The sequence below is a fragment of the Lagopus leucura genome, unplaced genomic scaffold (genome assembly GCF_019238085.1).
Source record: "Lagopus leucura isolate 7727_CA_CO unplaced genomic scaffold, USGS_WTPT01 Super-Scaffold_100034, whole genome shotgun sequence".
In the NCBI taxonomy this organism is placed as follows: domain Eukaryota; kingdom Metazoa; phylum Chordata; class Aves; order Galliformes; family Phasianidae; genus Lagopus; species Lagopus leucura.
The window spans coordinates 2,699,724-2,719,662 of NW_024962283.1; the positions used below are offsets into that span (position 1 = coordinate 2,699,724).

At 43.3% G+C, this 19,939-nt stretch overlaps 2 protein-coding genes across 2 annotated transcripts; both read right to left on the bottom strand.

Moving 5' to 3' along the window:
• Positions 1 to 1,983: 1,983 nt before the first annotated feature.
• LOC122186124 lies at positions 1,984 to 5,775 on the bottom strand. The gene is made up of 2 exons (XM_042882531.1): positions 5,757 to 5,775; positions 1,984 to 5,085 (listed from the first exon to the last, which is right to left on the bottom strand). The coding sequence occupies exon 2, from the start codon at positions 4,976 to 4,978 to the stop codon at positions 3,920 to 3,922; it is 1,059 nt and encodes a 352-aa protein (XP_042738465.1). The 5' UTR covers positions 4,979 to 5,085; positions 5,757 to 5,775; the 3' UTR covers positions 1,984 to 3,919.
• Positions 5,776 to 9,525: 3,750 nt separating this feature from the next.
• On the bottom strand, positions 9,526 to 12,117 carry LOC122185990. Its single transcript, XM_042882236.1, has 2 exons — positions 12,058 to 12,117; positions 9,526 to 10,848 (listed from the first exon to the last, which is right to left on the bottom strand). Exon 2 carries the CDS (start codon positions 10,828 to 10,830, stop codon positions 9,526 to 9,528), a length of 1,305 nt encoding a protein of 434 aa, XP_042738170.1. The 5' UTR covers positions 10,831 to 10,848; positions 12,058 to 12,117.
• Between the last annotated feature and the right edge of the window lie 7,822 nt (positions 12,118 to 19,939).

A 19,939-nucleotide genomic window follows, 5' to 3' on the forward strand; every position in this document is an offset into this window, starting at 1 on the left:
CCACCTGCAAGTTGACAGTAATAACCAGTATCACGGGCTGAGCAACAGCAACACAGCAGGCTTTAGAGCTCAGGTGTTACACTTTGGTTCATAGGCACAATGCATCTTCCTGACACACAGGAACAGCAAATCTCAGGTGCTTTTCATCAGTTCCAACATGTTGCTGGCTGCTTATTCTGCACCTGCAGCAGAGGAGGCAGAGCTGGTTGGGATTCTGCAATGGTGTTTCTTCCTCTGGAGGAGTGCTTTCCTTCAGTGAGTGCAGGAAGGTTTTGAGTTGTTTGAGCTGGCTTTTGTTTGTGAACTTGTTACGATTCCCATCCTGCTGTCAGATTGCTGACAGGTCTTGCAGCTTTAAACCTGGGCTCGCACCTTACCAAGGGAAAAGCGTGCAGAGAAGCAAGCAGAATGTTCTGCTGCTGATGGCCAGGAGGAGATGTGCTATTTAAGTGAAACAGAAGCGTTTGGTGTTAACAAAAAACCAGCAAAAAGCAGCGATAGCTTTGGTTAAGGGAGGTGTTATTATTTTGGCCAGCTGTTTTCAGAACTCTCCACCAAGTTGTGTCAGTAGTTCAGTCAGTTTAAGAGAAACAGACCTATTAATGTACTGGGAATTGAGTGCTTCAGAAGGAAGGGAAACACGTTTTGCAGCTCCTGATAGCATGAGCAGATAGCAGATATTAAGCTCCTAAACATTCATTCCCGAGTTGTTGATTTCTTGGGTGTTGCAAAGTTGTATTTTTAGTGTTTCCTCTTGAATCACAATAAAGCTTTGTTAAGTGCAGATTCTTAACAGTGCAAGCCAAGATTTTCAGGGAGCAAAAGGTTATAACAGGACAGTTGTGTGAATTGGTGATGATGCTTCCGCTGCTCATTTGCAGTGATTCAATTTGCTAGTCAAAGAATTTGCTGCTAATCATCTTAAGAGGGCAGCCTAGAGCCTGGGAACAGAACTGACCTGTGCTCACACTGCTGGTTTATGAATGGATCCTGCCGTTGGAACTTGCCTAAAAAAGAAGAGGCAAACTGCAGTGAAAGGTACAGCTTGCATTCACACAGCAGTGACAGTGGAGTTCAGTGCTCATGGAGCACAGGCATGGAAGGCATATAGAGGGGCTGCTCTGGATGGTACAACTGTTCTGCTGATGCTGAACGGTCTGTCCTTTCTTTTCAAAGGGCAGGAACAGGATTTTAAAAGCATTAAAGTGTTTTTGTAACTTCAGTCCTATTCTTCTCATAGGAATCATATTAGAAAGTTTGGAATCACATCTTTATTTTCAGCAGTTCAAAGTCAGTGAGCCCAATTATTTGCTTACCAGAAGACGAGCATCTTTCATTCGGAGGCCAGCAACATCAATACTCAGCATTTTAGCCAAATAACGTGCAAAATGAAAAGGGCAAAAACATAAAGTGTTGTCATTAGAGGCAGTGCAGGTATCAGAAATGTCAGGGTCCCTTCCATCACACAGTTCAAGCCATTAGAATTGCAAGAGCAAAATCTTCCCAAGTGTAATTTTGGGTAGGCTAAACCAGGACAACACAATGGTTGGTGTCCAAGAGTAAAGCTTGGCTTTACAGTACTTTGTGGCACATCTGAAGCAACCAAAGAGGCTGACAAAAACTGAAGGAAAACATCTGAACTGGAACAGATCTATGGTAAGCCAGTCTGATGTAGGCTTGGAGTTTGGAATAGTGTTTGTGAAACTGTAGCCTGCAGTGTTATTCTATATGTTGGCATTGAAATTGACCCCAACCACCGGTTTGTTTTAGAATGTCAGCAACAGTGTCATGTAATCACAGCTTATGCTGTGATTCTAGATTAGACTGATACCTTCAGTCTCAGCTGGGTAACAAAAAACAGTCATAATGGGAATGAATTGATGAATCACTGTTACGTGGTTCCTTGTTGAGTGGTGAGATGCAAGCATTAATTAAATCACAACCATAAAATACAGTGACAAGCTTAGCTTGAAAATGAGTAATTGTTTAATGCAAGAAGGCAAACGTATTCTTCCCATACCAGAGGTCTTGTCTTCATGTTCTCTGAAATGCTTGCCCAAAGCCAGTGATGAAAGTCACCCAAGGAATCCTACATCACCATCACTTCCATTATCCTTTGCCAGCAGTACATGCAAGCATGCCATCTACTTCACATTTTAATCTGTCCCTCTTAACTTCTTTCTTCCTGGTGCTTTGCATTTGCCCACCACAAGAAAAAAAAAAAAAACAACAACCTTTCTCTCTTAAAGCTGTGATTCTCATCCTGAACATTTCATTGCTTTCAACATTTCTTTGCACTGCACTGTCAAACACATTGCTGCGAGTTCTCTCAGCAACCGCAAAACAGAAGATGATTAATACCAACCTCTGACAATACTTGGCAGTTAATTATAGTTATGATCTAAGTGCGTAAGACACAGGCAGAACAACGCAGAGAAGCTTCTGTGGCTCTTTGCTTTGTTTCTTTTTCAGCATCAGCAAGGAGAAGCCTCCAGACCCACACATGTGTTGTTTAATTCTAAGTACAGGGGGCACATCCATTCTTTCAGACCAACCTAAGCAGCATTTTGTTAGATGTAACCAACCCAGGGCAGCTTGTAATGAACTGACATAGGGGCCTTCAGGATTTCACACAGCAGCCAAGGGGGGGAACATGCTGTGTGTTAAGTGAGAGTAAACTGACATTTCCATGAACATTGTCTCCATTCTGCTTTGGTCATAAGGGAAAATATTTTAAGGAAGGTTGGCTTAAATCAGTAGGCTTATGACTTACCAGCCTGGTCCCTTGATTTAAAAGAAATGCATAAAGATACACTATATTCTTGATGTGATTATGCACATGAAGACAGTAAAACCAGTCATCCTTTAAATAGATGCATGCCTTTCAAAACCCTCATATCCTGACTTGCCTTTAACTATTTTTCTCCCCCTTTATGAATACAGCTATTATGGGAAGCACACAAGAACACAATAGCTGGAAATGGTTTCCTTAGGGAAGATTAATCTCACTCTCCTATACATTCTGCCTCTCCAGCTTTCTGTCTAAGTACACTTACAATTCCCCATAAGCTGTAGCAGAATGATTTGGCACAGTCCTGTTATTTTTTGGTTGAAATTAAAGGAAATGATCTAGGCTGTGTTCTTTTTCCAGTTCTTTTCAGCACTGCATTGCTTTTGAAGTTCAGTAACAGCTGCCCAACTAATCACGTTTTACAAGAAGACTCCCTACATTTAAGAACTACATTATTAGAGATCAGCATCATGCATGTGGAACCTGACATTTATTGCAGCAAAGCCACCATCAGAATTCTCTCTTACTGCATTTTGGAAGCAACCACTTTCACTGAGCTCTTTTCCTGACTCTCACCTGCACTCAACTAACACAAACCATGGAGCAGCTGGACATGAAGAAACTCTCAACAAGCATTAAAACATGCCCATTTATTGCTTGCAGTTGCATTGCAGACCACACAGCAGTTCAACATGCTTCAAACAGTGATGATCAGGGTGAGGTGCACAGACAAGTAGAATTAATATGCCTTTGTAGTTACACAGAGGGATAGAATTACAAACTCCATAACCCTAGCTCAGGTATACATGCATGTGGAAAAAAAAGTAATTACATAAAATATACTTCTTGTACTGAAAAAATAAGTGTGTCCCTTCACCACCCCCCTGCTAGGGAAAGAAGGGGGTTGGTGCCACCTATGGAAAGCTGTGCACCAACTTGCTGTTCAGTCCCACTTTCTAAAGCAGGCTCCATAAACAACCTGCCCACTGTGCCCTTTAGGATACAGACTCCCACTGGTTATTTGTTCATCCTGGCTCCTTGCAGGATCAAGGCAGCAGACTCTTCGCTTTCCTGCAGACAAACCCTCAGCCTGCTCAGTGGTTGCTGCACCAGGCTCCATGTGCTCTTTCAGCACTCCTCATCAGCAGGCTGTTTTCCCCCATTGCTAGCTTTGATCTCTTCCTTATCCTGCAGAGCAGCCTGGGTTCCTAGCGGGCAGCATGGTATCTCATTTGACATTTGTCCATCATCACCAACCTCAATCTGTTCTTCAGCTTGCTCCAATTCAAAAGCATTTTCTTTCATATACTCATAAAGAGGAACCTCTTTATCATGTTCCAACTGGGGATCAGGTGAGGCTTTAGCAGCAAAGTGTGCTTTCTCTTCTGCAGATTTCTGCACACTTGTGATGTCTTCTCTTGTCTCCATGGTCTTCAGAAGCAGCTCTGTCTCCTGCATTGTACACAAAGCAGCTGGGGACTCAGCTGCCTTCTCCACAGGCACTTCCTGATGATCCTTTCCCTCACAGGTTTCCTCTGAATCACACAGAGCTGTTGCATCTTCTTCTGCAGTAATTGACAGCCTGGACTCCATTCCAGCAGGCTGAACCTCACCTTGGGCTTCAGCACACACGTGGACTTCAGCCTTCACAGTTGTCTCTGTAAGAGGCCTCACTTCATCATCCCTGCAGCCGAGTTGCTCGTGGGGTATCCATCCACCAGCAGGATGCTCATCAGCTTGAGCTTTACCCATCTCTTGTAGATTGCCTCTGGCAGATTGGGCTTCTTGTTTTGGCTGTTCAGCAAGTTCCTGGCTCTTCATCCCCTCTGTGCTGGGTTTGGTTTCAGGGTCTTGTGGCCCCTCACTATTGCCTGCATCACTAGAAGAGGCACAAAGTGGGGCCTCAGTATGTTGTATGTGCAGAGATGCAGCTCCTGTGTCCTTTTTAGCTTGGGCAGCAGATTCAGCTTCAGGGGTGTTTAAGGAATCTGACTCTGCAGGAAAAGGTTTGGGGGCTCTGGGGGTCCTCCCTATGCGTGCTGAATAAAAATGGTTCTCCCCAGTCCACGTTGAAGCATCACAGGACGTACCTGCAGCCCCAGATGCCCTTTTCCTCTTGGTCTTACAAAAAGTGACTTTCTTAGGGAACACACAGAGCCTCTTGTTCTTGCCAAGACGACCACCCATTGCCAGAATGGAAAGGAACAGCCCAATTAATGCCTGCCTCCTGGAGCTGTAGGATGCACACAGACAGCAGATGAGCAGGAAACTCTCTTAAAGCAGCAGCTTCACACCTGGAAGACATGGATCCATTTGTAGGCATTAGTTATCATGTTTTCACATAACATCCTCCAGCTAATGTTATCAGAAGCTACAGAAGATAAATACAGGTGGAGCTGCTGTACAGAAATGATTTTTAAATAAATAACAGTCTGGGGAGAAAGAAAACAAGCTACCTATCAGTCAAACCAGATCACTCTTAAAAATAGTTCCTCCTAAGCTTCTAGAAGCCATGCAGGCACCGCTGTTAGTTATCTTTCAGCAGATTGTAGTAGTGCCAGTAGGATTCCATTATGTTGCAGACTCATGTAGTAAAGCTGCAATTAGTTAAATTGAGCACATCTAAAGTGCCTAGACTACTAGTAAGGACAACTGCTAGTAGTGGCAGAAGCAAGGCAGACAGGAAGAAGAGGGGGAAAAAAAAAGGATATAGCATGACTTATTCCTTAACATTGAGAGAAGATGAGTCACCTCCAAGAGGCACAAAGCAAACCAAGAAAGCAACACCTCCCAGCACAAAGTAAATCTTGAGAACTGAATTGCAGTCCCTTCCCTTATGCAAGGCAAGACCAAAAAACTGCTTGCACTCAAAGAGGCTCTGGCTATGAAAGAGAAGAAAGAACCCATATTAAAAAAATAAATAAACGTGGAGCTCATAGCACTCACTCCATAGCCACTTCCTTACCAATGCAATCATCCTAATGAGCACCTGGGAGAGGAAGGCACCAGCCTTCTCTTAAATAGGAGGAGGTGGTCACACTCAATTTCTCCCCCATTTGGCTCTCAGTGTTAGTTCCTGCAGGTTCTGAAGTTCCCCCCCTTCTTCTTCCTTGCTGTTTTCCCCAGTCATTTCATGGCCATTGTAAACAGCATATGGCTGCACACAGCAGGGGTTGGAAGTGGATGAGCATGGCTGATACAAGATTCGTTTGGTTATTGTTGTTTTGTAATGGTCATTGCCAATTAAAACTAAAGATTATAACAGTGCAGTCATGGACAATGAAAACTGACCTCAATTTATAACTTTAAGTCTGCAGAAACAGAAGAACAGATGTATGGAATGCAGTCAGTGCTTTAACTTACAAATCATAGAATCATAGAATGGCCTGGGTTGCAAAGGAGCACAGCGCTCATCCAGCTCCAACCCCTGCTGTGTGCAGGTCACCAACCAGCAGCCCAGGCTGCCCGGAGCCACATCCAGCCTGGCCTTGAATGCCTGCAGGGATGGGGCATCCACAGCCTCTGTGCAACCTGTTCCAGTGCCTCACCACCCTCTGGGTGAAAAAAAAACGATGTAAGTGAACCTGCAGTCTTTATATTATTTTATACTGGGCAGTTAGGAATGAAAAATTATCCCCCTTACTGCTTTTGTGCTGTCGTCAACTGACTGAGACAGGCAATGAGCTATTTTACAGTGGCTACAGATTGTTTTAATGTTTCCAGCCATAGCTGATCACCCTCTGTTGGCATTAATGTTACAGTATCACTCTGGTTGTGTTTACTTACTGGGAGTTGTAAAGTTAAAGAGATCACATAGGCAAAAAACAAAAGCAAATATCCAGTAAATGCAAACTAAACCCACAGACATGGGCGTAAAAGCAGATCCTAAATATGCACTGCCAGCAGCAATGGATCTGAACAGGAACAGGAGGGTCAGAGTAGCTGGATTCCAGGCTGTTTTTATATATTTTTAAGTGAACCTACTTTTGATGGCAAATCTGGTTCAGCATCCTACACTTAGTCTAGTTATTGTGGTTCCATTGATACAGAAATGCAGCAGGAGTTTGGGTGAGGTTACTCCATGCGTGCTGCCCATTGAACCATGAGGTACAGCGTCCATGTCTTGCTGTTTAAATGTGGAACTTTTGAGTTAATATTTTTACCACATGTGAGAAGAAGAATTACTCCTGGCTACAAGTGTTGTGGGTACTCATTTCTGTATTTCATACAAGGGAAAAATGCTCAGTTGTCACCATTTCAACAAGTGCTGGACATCTTTCTGAGAAGGAATTTTTCCTTACCATTGTATTGTATTGAAATGAGACAGCCCAGCCTGGCTTTGAAACAATGCTGGAAATTTCTTACATGTGAGACACTAAGGAAGATGGCATTGTAACCCATGGGGGAGGAAAGAATGGTCAGAGCAGTCAGGTCTCTCTTGGCTAGATTTCACTTTTCTCCCAAAAGCCTTTTCTGATCTCTGCTACTTTGATGCATTTAAAAGGCAGTTCTACAAAAGCACAGACCTGATCCTCTGACAAATACAAATAGCCATAGACCTTAAGAGGAGCTTGGCTCAGGTGTCAGCTCAGGGTTGGCTTGAATGACTGAATGCCATGGAATGGTTACAAAGCTGTTCAGATGGCACCATCACTTGTAAGGAGCGTGCTGCTGTCAGTGCAGAGCACTGATCTCTGTGTTGGGTTTTTCGAGTTCAAGCTGTTCCTTCTTCCTAGAACTGTCTCTTCCTTGCTCTGCACATGGCAGGGCCTCTCTGCACATTAACTGTGGCATTTAGATATACTGGATGATCTGCCCAGGGGCATCTCTCATTCATTCATCATTCATGCTGACATTACAACTGAATGACAAGCTCTGTTTGAAGGATTTTCTGTTCAAAGAGCGAGAAGGGCGTTCGGAGAGTGAGCTCTGCAGCACCATTTGGATGCCAGTGCTGAGCTTTTCCCAACAGTTCCCAAAGTTTGGACAATTTCTGCTTTCCCCTCGTTCCCAGGCTAAGAAGCCACGCTCTTAAACCCTCAAACAGTAAGGAAACTTCTCATACAGTGCAGTAACTTATTATCCCCCTGCTTAACAGAATTAACTTATCAGCCCATAGGCAGGCATGAATGTGATTGAGTTTAATTTCTCTTGGGATTACCTACTCAAGCCTCTCTCCTGCCTGAAGTTTTACGTTACTGGGGCATATTTGGGGGAGGTAGCAGTTATCTCACCCAGTTCCCTGCTCAGCAGCCCTTAGAAACAAGCTTTAGCAGTAAGGACTGCATGGCTTTAGCAGAACAAATCAAGACAAGCAAGTTGGAGAATTTGAAAAGTTGAGCTTGCAGCAGGCTTTGCAGAGGAGTGCTTTTTGTAATGGCTCCCTGCTTTTAGGTCTGAGAAACCTCTTGTTCATCATTGCTACAGAGATTGCCTACCTAAGCAAGAACTGCGGTTTATCAGCCTTTTAAGTAATAGAAAAACACTACAGGTGTCTCTCTCTTTGCAGCACACAGAATCTTAAGTAAGGGAGGATGTGTTTGGAAATCTGACTTACAGGGTGATTTGTCAGCTGTAGTGTGGTTGGAAGGAGGGAAGTCCAGGTGCTGAAGAAAGCTTATCCTACTCCCAAAGTACTTTCTTCAAAGTATGGAGTGGCATCCATCACGTGTCAACTCATTTAGCATATTCAGCTCTCAGCCCCTCAGCTACATGCAAGTAGAAATAAAATAAATCAGTGTGATATATTTTCTTTCAACTTTTTCCTCAGCATTCTTTAAAGTCCTGATCCTCAGGCACATTAGAAAACATGCAAGAGTTCCAGCATGCCTTCATAGCCCCCTCCCACGTATACATCTGTTAGTTCAGATGGTCATCAGGTTTTGTAAAAGGACTTCCTGAGAAGATTGTCACTGTTTATCACCTGAAGTGTGGACAGAAAAGTTCAGCATAGTTTGCCTTTTTTTTTCCTCAACTAAGGGCTCAACAATTAAAACACATTCAGCATGTTTTTGCCATGATCTTAAAACATTTTTATTGGTATTATGAAGTTATGAACATTAAAAGTCAGTAGATTTAAACTGCAATACACCGACTTATGCATTCTGATTAAGACTACATTTAAGTTCTGCACGAAGTACAGGTTGTATGAGCACTTCAACTATTACAAGAAATACAAAGAACAAACCAGAATATTATTTCATTGGCTTCAAATGAAAATTTGTTCAGTGCTTACAAAATAACAGTCACCAAATGTGTAAGTATAAAAGGAGGTAGTTGGAACATTTGATTTAGAGGTGGCAGTGAGCCACAGAAGGCGTTTGACTGTGCAAGGTTAGAGGAGCTTTTGTCTGTTCTGTTCCCAGACTCTCAAGACTTTGAGCTGAAACCTCATGTCATCATACTACATTGGGGGATGCAGTGCTCAGCATTTCTTCAGTGAAACCACTGTTGAAGCGAATCACTCCTCTCCCAGTAAAGCAAGATCTGAAAAAATCAGCCACTAGAAGTACAACCAACCTATAATCCAGGAGAATATCTAGAAACATCTATTGCACACCTCACACATCTCTTTAGCAAAGTCACTTTTTGAAGTCCAGAACACACTTGGAAAAAAAAAAAAAAAAAAACAAAAACCCACCAAAACACTGGGTCCAAAAGGCTGAGATAGCTCATTCCTTTTTGGCCAAGATTCCTAAAGGCACTGAACACCAATCCATTGATCCTCACATATCTCAAGCTTCAGCATTTTCAGCCTGTACATCTCCTTCACTCCCAGGCATGAAGTGCCCAGGCAGGAAGGGTGCCACACTAAGACACTCAGCTTCTTCCTCTGCAGGCACCTGGGCACAAAGCAGTTCTTCTGGAAGCTGCAGCATTTGTTGCACAACCCTCTCCTGTGGCTCTGCCTCATCTGCTGGAGTTTCTAGCTCACATTCCCTGCTCTCCTCACTTCCCACTGTATCACTGAGGACTTGCTGGTCTTCATCACTTAAAACCTCACTCAATTCAGCAGATTCTGCACAGCTTTGGCTCTGCACCCCTTGTGCAGCTGGCACACCAGACTGAGTCTCTTGCTGTAAGAAGTCAAGCAGCTGGTTGGCTGACCCTTCTGGATATAGGGTTTCTTGTGGCACTGCAGAAGTAGAGTGCATCTCTGCCACAGCATTCTCTATGGCTTCTGAAGGATCCACTATGTTCTCAGTCTCCTCTGCAGCCTGCACATTCATTAGAGAAGCAGCCTTTGCAGGAGATGCGATCTGGACACTCTCAGTGAGTTGAGTTCTTCCTTCAGCAAGGCCAGCCCTGCCTGCCTGCTCTGTGTGCCCAGCAGGAAGGTTGGTCTCAGCCTCTTTTGCCATCTTTTGCACAGCACAGAGTGGCGAGTTCCATCCTGTGAAACTCTCACCAGTCTCCATGGGAGGCTTGATCTCAAAGTCTTGAGCAGCTGCAGTTTTCCATGCGCTTTCCATGAGCTCAAGAATATTTATTTCTTGGGGAGTTATTCCAGCATACGGGCCATCCTCACTGCCAGCCCCAGCCTGTTCAGCAGGCTGTCCTACATCTGCAACAAGCTTCAGATCCTGAGCTGTGTGCATAGCCAGCTGGGCCTCATCATAAGGAGTAGGTTTTATTTTCTCTTCTGTATTACATGCTTTCTCTCTTTCTTGCTGATCCAGAACTTCAGCCTCTTCTTTGGTCTCCCTGTCTGAGGATGCCACCAAGAAATCCACAGAGCTCCAGGCTGCCTTCTGTTCCTCAGTCATTCCCACAGGATCTGCAGGACAGCAGGTCTCCATGCTCTCCTCTGCAATATCAGCTGACAGCTGTTGGTCCCGGCAGAATGACTGAGCTTCTTCAGAGATTTGTTCAGAGGCTTCCAGGGCTGGTGGGGAAGGCTGTGTATCAGTATGCATTGGTGTGTCCCCTGAGGTGTGCAGAATTGGCTTGGTCTCACTACTCTCCTCATTCACTTCCTCCTGCTTCTTATAACTCCCGCAGGTCCCACAGCAGGTCTGCATGCTGAAGTTGCTCCCCATGCTGTCGCTCGACAGAACCTGCAAGAAAAAAGAAAACCTGTTTATTTTAACTGTTCCACAGCAGCATTTGCTACACCAAAGGCTCCTTGGCTTAGCTCCTAGAGTGGTCTGTGTACACACTGTGAAGGCTATGAGGTTCTACGTGACAGACCAAAACTGCAGTGTTGCTACACATGAGGTCATCTCCATAGCACACCCTGAGCAAATACAGGTTTGATAGAAGGGCAGTGTTACTACATTTATTGAGGGTAACATCTGCAGTGCTAACTCAGTTCTGGTGCATCGTGCCTCTACTCTTAATCAGGGATTCATGTCACCCACATTTATTAGTTGTGAGGTGGCAGTCAACACCAAATAATTTCTGGTGCTAATCCCAGGAGTAATGCAGTTCAGATGGAGTTTGTTTGCAGCAGCAACTCCTTCAGCCCTAATGGGAAACTGAACTCATGCTTTCAGCTGGAGATCCTATAGAAGGAAAATAACAAGTCAGGGCCTTTGTTAAGGATGAGTGACTTTAACTGTGCACAGTTAGTCTCTGTCAACAAAAGTCTCTTGTTCTGATTGAAGCCATTTGGTCTTGTTTTATTTCTATAAAGGCAGCATCAGACTGTGGGCTAAGGCTGCAGCCACACTATAATTCCTCAGCTATATCTTGCAGTAAGGCCCATTATTTCAGAGCACCATATTTTAGCAGCCATCCAACCTTCCCACCAGAAGCACAGGATCACATTTACAAAAAACATTTGAAAAATAAGGATCTGCAAGATATTAAATTCAACAAAACACATTCAAGTACTAAAAGCTTTCTGAAGCCAAAGCTTATCTTTTGGCTCTTACTGGATCACACTGCTTTTCTTAGACTTCCATTAGTCAGGTGGTATCCTTCAACTCTCTGTACTTGTGCTCATTTAAAACGAAAGAAAAAACAGATAGCTTTCTCAATAAATAAGTCCAACCTCTAAGTACTCCATTGGAAGTTAAACCATTGCATTAGAAGGAGCTGCAGGTTTCAATAACACTTCCAGCATCTAAAAGCAAACTAAAAGCTACCAGCATAAAACCACGTGAGGACCTGCAGTTATCTAAAAGCCATCTAGGATGATCTCAACCTCTTCACATTTGCTTATATCCCCAGTACATTTCTTCTAACGGCAGATATCACAATTAACTCCTCTGAAATAGAGAGTTGAAGAAAAATACAAAGCTTAGATGAAATTGAGAACTTACCAGCCTCTAACAGGTAAAGAAACAACAGAACACAACACAAACCTCCTAATTATCTTTTGGGCCTCAAACTCAGCTTATATAGTACTAAGGGGCCACACAAAACCAATCCCCCCAACTCCATGGGCAGCAATTCCCTAAATATTTAGTTCCCTTCCACTCTCATTCCCTTCTGGGAACAGCTGTTGTGGTTGCCTGCTTTATTTTACAGCTGAAGGTACTTTATTGGCAATTTTGTGGTTTGTTTTGTTTTGTTTTTTTATCAGAGGGTAAAGTAAAACTAAAATGCAGTTTCTGTTTATTGCAAATGAGTGATCACTAGCAATATACTGTAACAACATGCTGTTGTAAAGCAAGGCAGGCAGAGGCATATTTGAGAGCGTTTTTCAAGGGTCAGGTTGTGTTGGGCGGTTAGGGTTAGGGTTAGGGTTGGGTTAGGGTTAGGGTTAGGGTTAGGGTTAGGGTTAGGGTTAGGGTTAGGGTTGGGTTAGGCTTTTCCTCAGCTCCACCTGCTATCTTCAAAGAAGGTGAGTTCAGATGTTCATTTGCTTTGCTGTAGTGGAAGTGGGGCTGGGCATCTTTGAGGCTGATCTCACTTGCATCATTAGTAGGCTCAGATGCAGCAGAATGATGTTGCCTGTGTGAAATGGAAAGGCCAACTCTTGGACAACAGAAAGATATAGGAGCAGTGGGAGTCTTCATCATACTCAAGGCCCAGCAGGTGATACAGGAAGAATAAAGCTTTGCTTCTGGGTGTTAATATTTCCTCAAGACTAAATGGGCAGAGGCTGGAAAGTACAGAGTTGATTCTTTCTTCTCCCCTCTTGTTTCTCAGAGCACTCTGACTCACTCAAAGTGTTGTGGATTTGCTCAGGCTGATGTCATTGCTGGAGGACCAGGAATTACCCAGGTCACAGTCAGCATGGGCCATGGACTGCCACTGCTGAGAGGTGCATTGAGAATAGAAGTGAAGTCAGTGTGTTGACAGATCTCCCTTCACACAAAATTGCAGCTAAAATAATGGATATAAAGAAGGCATTTTATTTATGTTTCATCCTCCATCTTCAATAAGAAGACCGGGATGTGTTAAACAAATAGGAGAAAAAAAAGTAAGATTTTCCTTATGAGATTTTGACTGTTTCTTACTATTTTAGTTCTCACTGCCTCTAAGGGAGTCCTTAGTCTGCCTTCACTAATTTTCCCATTACTTTTACCACCTGTAAGGATGACAGAAAGTGTTTGGGCCCATAGCTCAGTACATTAATGAAACCTGCCTCAGCAAGCCTAATCTGAGAAAAAGATTGAGTCAAAACTGGATGAACAAGCTACTAAGCTTAGGAAGATCAAAGTTGCCTGTTTTACAGCTGTTCTCCTGTTCTCCATCTCTGGTTGACTTTAGAGGGGTAACATCAGTCCTGCAAGTACATGCATCATTGATCACAGCATACGCCTGGTAGGGGTAGCTTACATCTTGCCCCACTTGACATTCAAAGCTGTGCCAGAGGCTGCACGTTTGATATGTAGTTTGCATATCTAAGTAAATACAAAATAGATACAAATCACTTTTATGCAGTGCTTTTCTAATAGGACAGCTTCAGTTGAAATTGAGCAGTGATGTAAACATGGTGTTTAAAACAGCAGGAGGAAACTCTGAAGTTACAGGATTGGAAAATCCTGTCCTTTGGTGAGGGCATCCCATTCTCAGTGTACAAGCTGATAGCATTGCCAGCCAGGAGAGCAGGTTTGAGTTGGATGTACCTGGAAAAGAGTACTGTAGAGCTGCCAGGGGATGGATATAGATGACAAAAGCTAGGTAATACTTTGTACTCAAAAACAACACCTGATCTAAAGTGTTAGGTTATGGCAAAGCTAGGGCGAGTAACTGAAGCACTTAAGTCATATTTCACTTGGAAATGAGGGCAAATAAAGGTTACTTGTGAGTAGAGGCATCAAGAGGATATGTGTCCTGTTTAATTGAAAAATAGCCAAGTGTGTATGTACCAGGTCTGATTACATATTTAGTAACATCTAAATGGTCATTGTCTTACAGGCACGTGTGTAAGCAGACAAAGATACATAGCTGCCAGTTTTGTGACAGTATTTTACTTCCTTATTGAATTCTGGATACGTGGAACATACGTATGTGTACACAGACACCAAAGCACATTTAGACATGTTTTTTTTTAATAAACTGCCATATTTTTGTTCCAGCATCAAGAACAAGGTTTAAGGCTTCTCAGTGCTGTTTTTGGTCTTGCAGCACACCTTCATCACGCTCTTCCTCATGCAGGGCAGCCTATCACGAGGCCCCTGGTGCTCATTTTCCCACTTCCTTGCACCCTGCAGCATCCTGGACTTCTGTAGTCTCCTCTTCAGCCACTCAGCTCATCTCTGATTTTTATATTGTTACAGTCAAAACATTGATTTTGAAAGGAAGAAGGAAGATTTAATATGAAGGATTATGTGTTTATTTATGTTTTGTTACACAAGAATAGAGCAAATGTTTCTGAGACAAAGCACGGACTTTCCCTTTGTAGGGTAAACAACAGCATGTGAACTCACCTCCTGTAAGATCAAAATTGCTTTAGCAGGCTTTGAGAGCTTTCTGATAGGTACTTAATCACAGCAATATATCAGTAGGTGTTTACATTGCCCCTTCATTTTTTTATTAACAGGTGGTACAGGAACATAAACCATTCACATCAAGGAGAACAACTCCACCACATCCTCCAGTAGAAGATAAGCACAGGGCAAAGCATTTAAGTATTACTGTTCCAATACTTCAGCATACATCAAGGCAAGCTACCAGCCCCATCCCCAAAGCTCCACATGGTGCTTCTTCACATGGCCATGAATATTAGTTCCATTACTCAGTTCCTCCTCACACCATTCTCTTTTGTATCACATGAAATGTTATTTAACACCACTTAAAATATTCTTAGATTGGTGCCTGTAACATTTTATTTGAATAACGTTGGTTTATGACTCTTGACAAAGCACATTAGAACAGGAAAAGGAACAGATGAGAAGCCTTATTTCGTGTGGATACTTTTGCATTTATAGCATTAGAAAAGAGCACACAGACCTACTATCAGAACGGCTGTTACACTTCTCTTGCAAAAGCTTACTTATTTGACTTGAGAGACCAACTTTAAAGGCATGCATGCACATGTCAGAGCACTCATAGCCCCACTCTGTTCATACAGCTACAGAAACCAAGTTGTTCTGCAGCTGGCCATAGGGAACAAGAGGGGCACAGCCCTGGTTACTGGTTGACAAGTACTCATCCTCTGCTTTGCCCACTGTCAAGTCGTGGTAAAATACAAGCTCACTGCCGCCTGGAAGCAAATCTGTTATAATAGCATCTTACAGCTGCAGATGGATTTGTGATCCGCAAGCAGGTCCCAGTCACCTACCAGTGAACTGCAGCTGAATCCCCCAGTATGGCAATCCACCAGGTTGCCTGTGGGCACTGTGAGGAAGATGCAGTGTATTTATCAGCTCCCAGTGCCCAAACCATTTCCCAGCCTCTTCATTCTATGTGTACGTGTGTACTGAATTTAATACTGTAACATCCCAGAGCCTGCCAAAAAAAAAAAAAAATGGGGCTATTTCTTTCCTTGTAGCTGCTCATCATATCGCACTGCTAGCCTTGGTTTGACCTGTCTGCCCATCATGAGCTTAGCACTTGAGCTGTCTATTCATGCTAATACAGAACAGGATTCTGGATTTTATATCAAATATAGTTTGTATCAACACAGGTAAGCAAAACTAGCTCACTTAAGGCTAAGCTAGCAGGTAATAAATCCTAGCATCTAGAGAAATGCCTTATGCTATCCCTATTCCTCATTATAGCAATGCACTCTAGAAGAGAAGCATTTTGTACAGGCATGCAGGACAGCTGAGTGTGTCTATAACTCACATTGAGCACCAGATGCTTGGAAGCCTACATTGACTGAAGGAAAAAGGCAGTGGTGAAAGGTGACCGTGTCTTTAGACCATAGACATGATATGAAAAAGATGCTTTTTGCTTCAGATACCTTAAATCACATTCCCCACCTTAATCTGTACTGGACTGAGTAAAAATGGGGTTAGCAAAAAGATAGATCAAACAGCTTGAGACAACAGCATCATAAGTGAAAGCAGATGAAAAAATAATGAAGCTGCTTTCAACCCAAGTGAAACTTCAGAGGGGAGAGAGCACAGGTTTAGAAATGCTTTGAAGAGTCATGTTACAAACATCTCAGTTTTCTTTTCAAGTGGGAATTTCAAAACAGTCTGAACCTCAATTAGAGAGCAAGGCATTTCCACCTTATTACAGTTATGGCCAAGGACTTTGTTCTGTTACTGCAGCCTCAGAGCACAGTAACTGCAGGAGAGCTACGCTACCTCTGCTTTTAGGCTGAGGTCTTTTTGCCCAGCACAACTCTTAATCCAAAGAGATCCCTCAAGTCTAGGTAGAGCATTACCAAAAAATTACTTCAGTGATAACTGGATGGCATCCAGGTTATAAACACTCAGGTTACAGAACACCCATTACAAAGCTCAGGTTTCTTCAGTTCCTGCATTTGCCTTCATTTTACTGAGACTACCTGCATCTCCCAAATAACTTCATTTGTGTTCAAGTTGCAAGACTGTAAATTATCTGCATCTTGAGCAAGTCTTGGTAGTACAGGGCTCAATGCATTCAGGAACCTCATTGATGCTATGTAATACTGCACGTGAAGAACTCATTTTAAGCTCAGTATGTCACTAGATCATAACAGACAGCTTCTAGCAGGGTAACAGTTTCCTAAGAGGGTGTTGTATCTGCTTTATATTTTGTACGTACAAGACCAGAGTCAGTATGGTTAAGATATGCACCTGCTAGGAGTAGGTATCTCAAGCCACAGGGGATCATCCAGCACAGGGAAAAGATGTCCATTTCCAAGTAAGGCTATTTCCTATGTTAAATACATGAGTATCTGCTGTTGTCCATTAACTAGTCCATGATGCAGTGTACAGAAGGACAGTTTTTATGAGCCGTTTCCTCCCCCACCTCCAGCACAGAGGACTTGCTGTTGGGTCACTCTTACAGTCTTTTGCTTGCATCTGGAGAATCCTGGCGGTGCTGCCAGGTTCCCTTAGGCATCTCTTTGGCAGCATCCTGGAAGTCCTCAGACTTTGGAGGATGTGTTGCAGCAGCCTCTGGAACTTCTTTCTCCACCCGCTTGGATGTTTTTTTGTAAACCACAATGAAGGGCTCCTTACTGAGTTGCACTCCCATGTTCACAGGTGTCCCTGCAGGGAAGCAGTGCACGTCTCCTGCTCAGCAGCAGTGAGCTTCTTGCTGCCTCAGGAGCAGCCAACAGGCCTGTATAAAAAGGGGGAGTTAAAAATCACATTAGATTCATTTATCCTTGGGGCACAGTGGACAACAGTTTTCACTCACTAACTGCTCAGAGATCCTATATTATCCTAATGATTGTATTGCATATAGCTGACTCAGTATAGCCAGGATAGCCCCATAATTGAGAAGAAAAGCCACCTCTGGAGGACAATTGTAAATACCTATCAAGATCATCCTAATAGAAGTGAGTGATGTTGGCAGCAGCACAGACCACAGCTCATCACTGCAGCTTCTCAATCTGTTAGGAGAGTATACATCCTACTGCTGACAATAACAGAACTGCAAAATGCAGTTGGGCTGTGTTATTGTCTCCCCCCCAGTTACACATGCCATACTGATGGTTGCCCATCAGCAGTTGTTCATTCACTGTAGCATTTCATGATGCCAAGTTAGGCTGCAAAGTACCCCTGTGTGTTACAGAGCTCACTTTGTATAGGTTTCCTAGCATAATGTGAATGGTTATATCTGTTAGTTAGTCTTACAGCTCTCAAGTTTGCTCTTAGTTTCCAAACCCAATAAAATCACATCTGTAATCAAGCAGAACATCACAGCAGGCTGTTAATTTAGGAGATAAAGCCTGTAGTGCTGTTCAGCATCCCAGGCCAACTGCCACATGAATGCAAGGCCAGTAAGTGATACATCCTGGCTATAATTTGAGCTTAGCTCCTTTATATTCACCACTCCATATCATTATGGAACTTCCAGGCACCATGCTGTGACCCGAAGATAATTGAGGTACATCCTCAGGGACAAAAGGGCTTTTGTGGCAGAGCACTTTTAGAAGGGCACAGAGACTGAAGACAGCCACAATACCAAGCCTGGCCCCAAGGTTCGAACTGTTCTCCCCTTAACAGCTGTGAAGCATCACTTCACACATAGCAGAACCAGTAGGGCTGCAGAGAAGTGTTTTCCATCAATTAAGCTGGTTTGAGTAGCTAGTAGAAAGGGAGGTCGTTACAAGATAACAAGCCTCAGACCAGGATTAATGTGATTAAAGTGGCATTAGAAAATAACTGCTTACAGTTCTGGATTTGGGGTGAAAAGCTGCAGACTTCTTGGGAAGAAAACAAGCGCTGTCTTGACCTTCAGTTGTCACAAACATCACGAGCATCAGCTGACAATGCCATATGAGCTCACCTATCACCTTATTGCTTTCATTTCTGGGCTGAGAGTCAGCCTCTGCATGCCATGAGTACTGGCAAGTGCACGAGCTACACCTTCCATTACATCTCTCTTTTCTGCAAGATGACATAGATGTGTCCCTAAGCTTCTCTCAGAAGATTGAGGGACAGTCTTTCACTGAACCACTGCATTCCAATTTGAGATAGCAGTAGAAGAGAAACCCTAAAAATCCAGTGAACATACAAGCACTCTGCACTCCAGCACCAGCAGTGCATCTCAGCATGAAAATCACAGCACTCTCCTATTAGATTTTAAAACATAAGCAGATTTAGGACTCAAGCATTAGTGCTCAAATGCATTAAGTTTAAGACCCTACACCTCATGCAGGGTCAGAACCTCCCTTCCCTTTGTCCCTTTCACCCAAAAGAGAGAGCTTGCTAAAAAGTTCTCCATACCTACATCATGGTAGCAGCTACTTACAAAAGCTACAGAAAGTCCTCTGGAGAGCAGCTACACATCTCAAGATTGCATTTATACGAGCAAGTAACACTTGCAGCAACACAACCATCATCCCAGGTAGCCCCTAATCCAATCAAGTCACAAGAACAGCACGAGCAGATTTTGTTTGCTTTGCTTTTCCCTGACTACAATTATTACTCTCAAATTACAGCACGCAGCACTTCGTCAGTGATTGATGGCTAAAGAGACCTCTATGGAACAAACTGAATTGCACCAGCAAATATAAAATAAACAACAAAGAGTGCCTGCAAACACCAAGACCTTTGAATTGCTGGAGTCCTGACCTGGTTACTCTTGACCTACAATTATGCTGAAAAATGCATAATTTGTAATGGTTCTTCATGCTACAGCTGCCTCATGCTGTATCAGTGAGTAAGAAGCTCACTTAACCGGACTCTGAGTTTAATTAAAGGCACCATCAAAACTCATCAAGGCCCAAACATTGCACAGCATGCATTCCTGAAGCTATCACATTGCTAGAGCTCAGAAAAAAAGTTGTTAAGCTCTTTAAAACCCAAATAAAGGCCCTTTCATTACTGTGAGAAAAGCAGCAAAAAAAGGAATCAGAAAGCATTACTAACGTGAATCAAATGCAAAAAATAAAAGTGCCAGAAACATCACTGCAGCAAAACCAACATTTACAGGGCAGGATCATGAATTTGCTGACAGAACATACCAGCAAAACCCAAAGCTCAGGATCTTCTGCAGCACTGATTGCACCTCCTGCACTCCAGGTGCTGATTTCAGTAACTGAAAGGGCCACAGCTGTGTCTCAAAAAAAGCAGAGCAGCCCCACAGGTGCTGCCACTCAGCATCAACCCCACAAAGCACAGGTGGCACAGAGGGGCACTGCTG

Excerpts from the sequence above, each read along its gene's own strand:
- LOC122186124 (XM_042882531.1), bottom strand. The coding sequence starts at position 4,978 with ATGGGTGGTCGTCTTGGCAAGAACAAGAGGCTCTGTGTGTTCCCTAAG.
- LOC122185990 (XM_042882236.1), bottom strand. The coding sequence starts at position 10,830 with ATGGGGAGCAACTTCAGCATGCAGACCTGCTGTGGGACCTGCGGGAGT.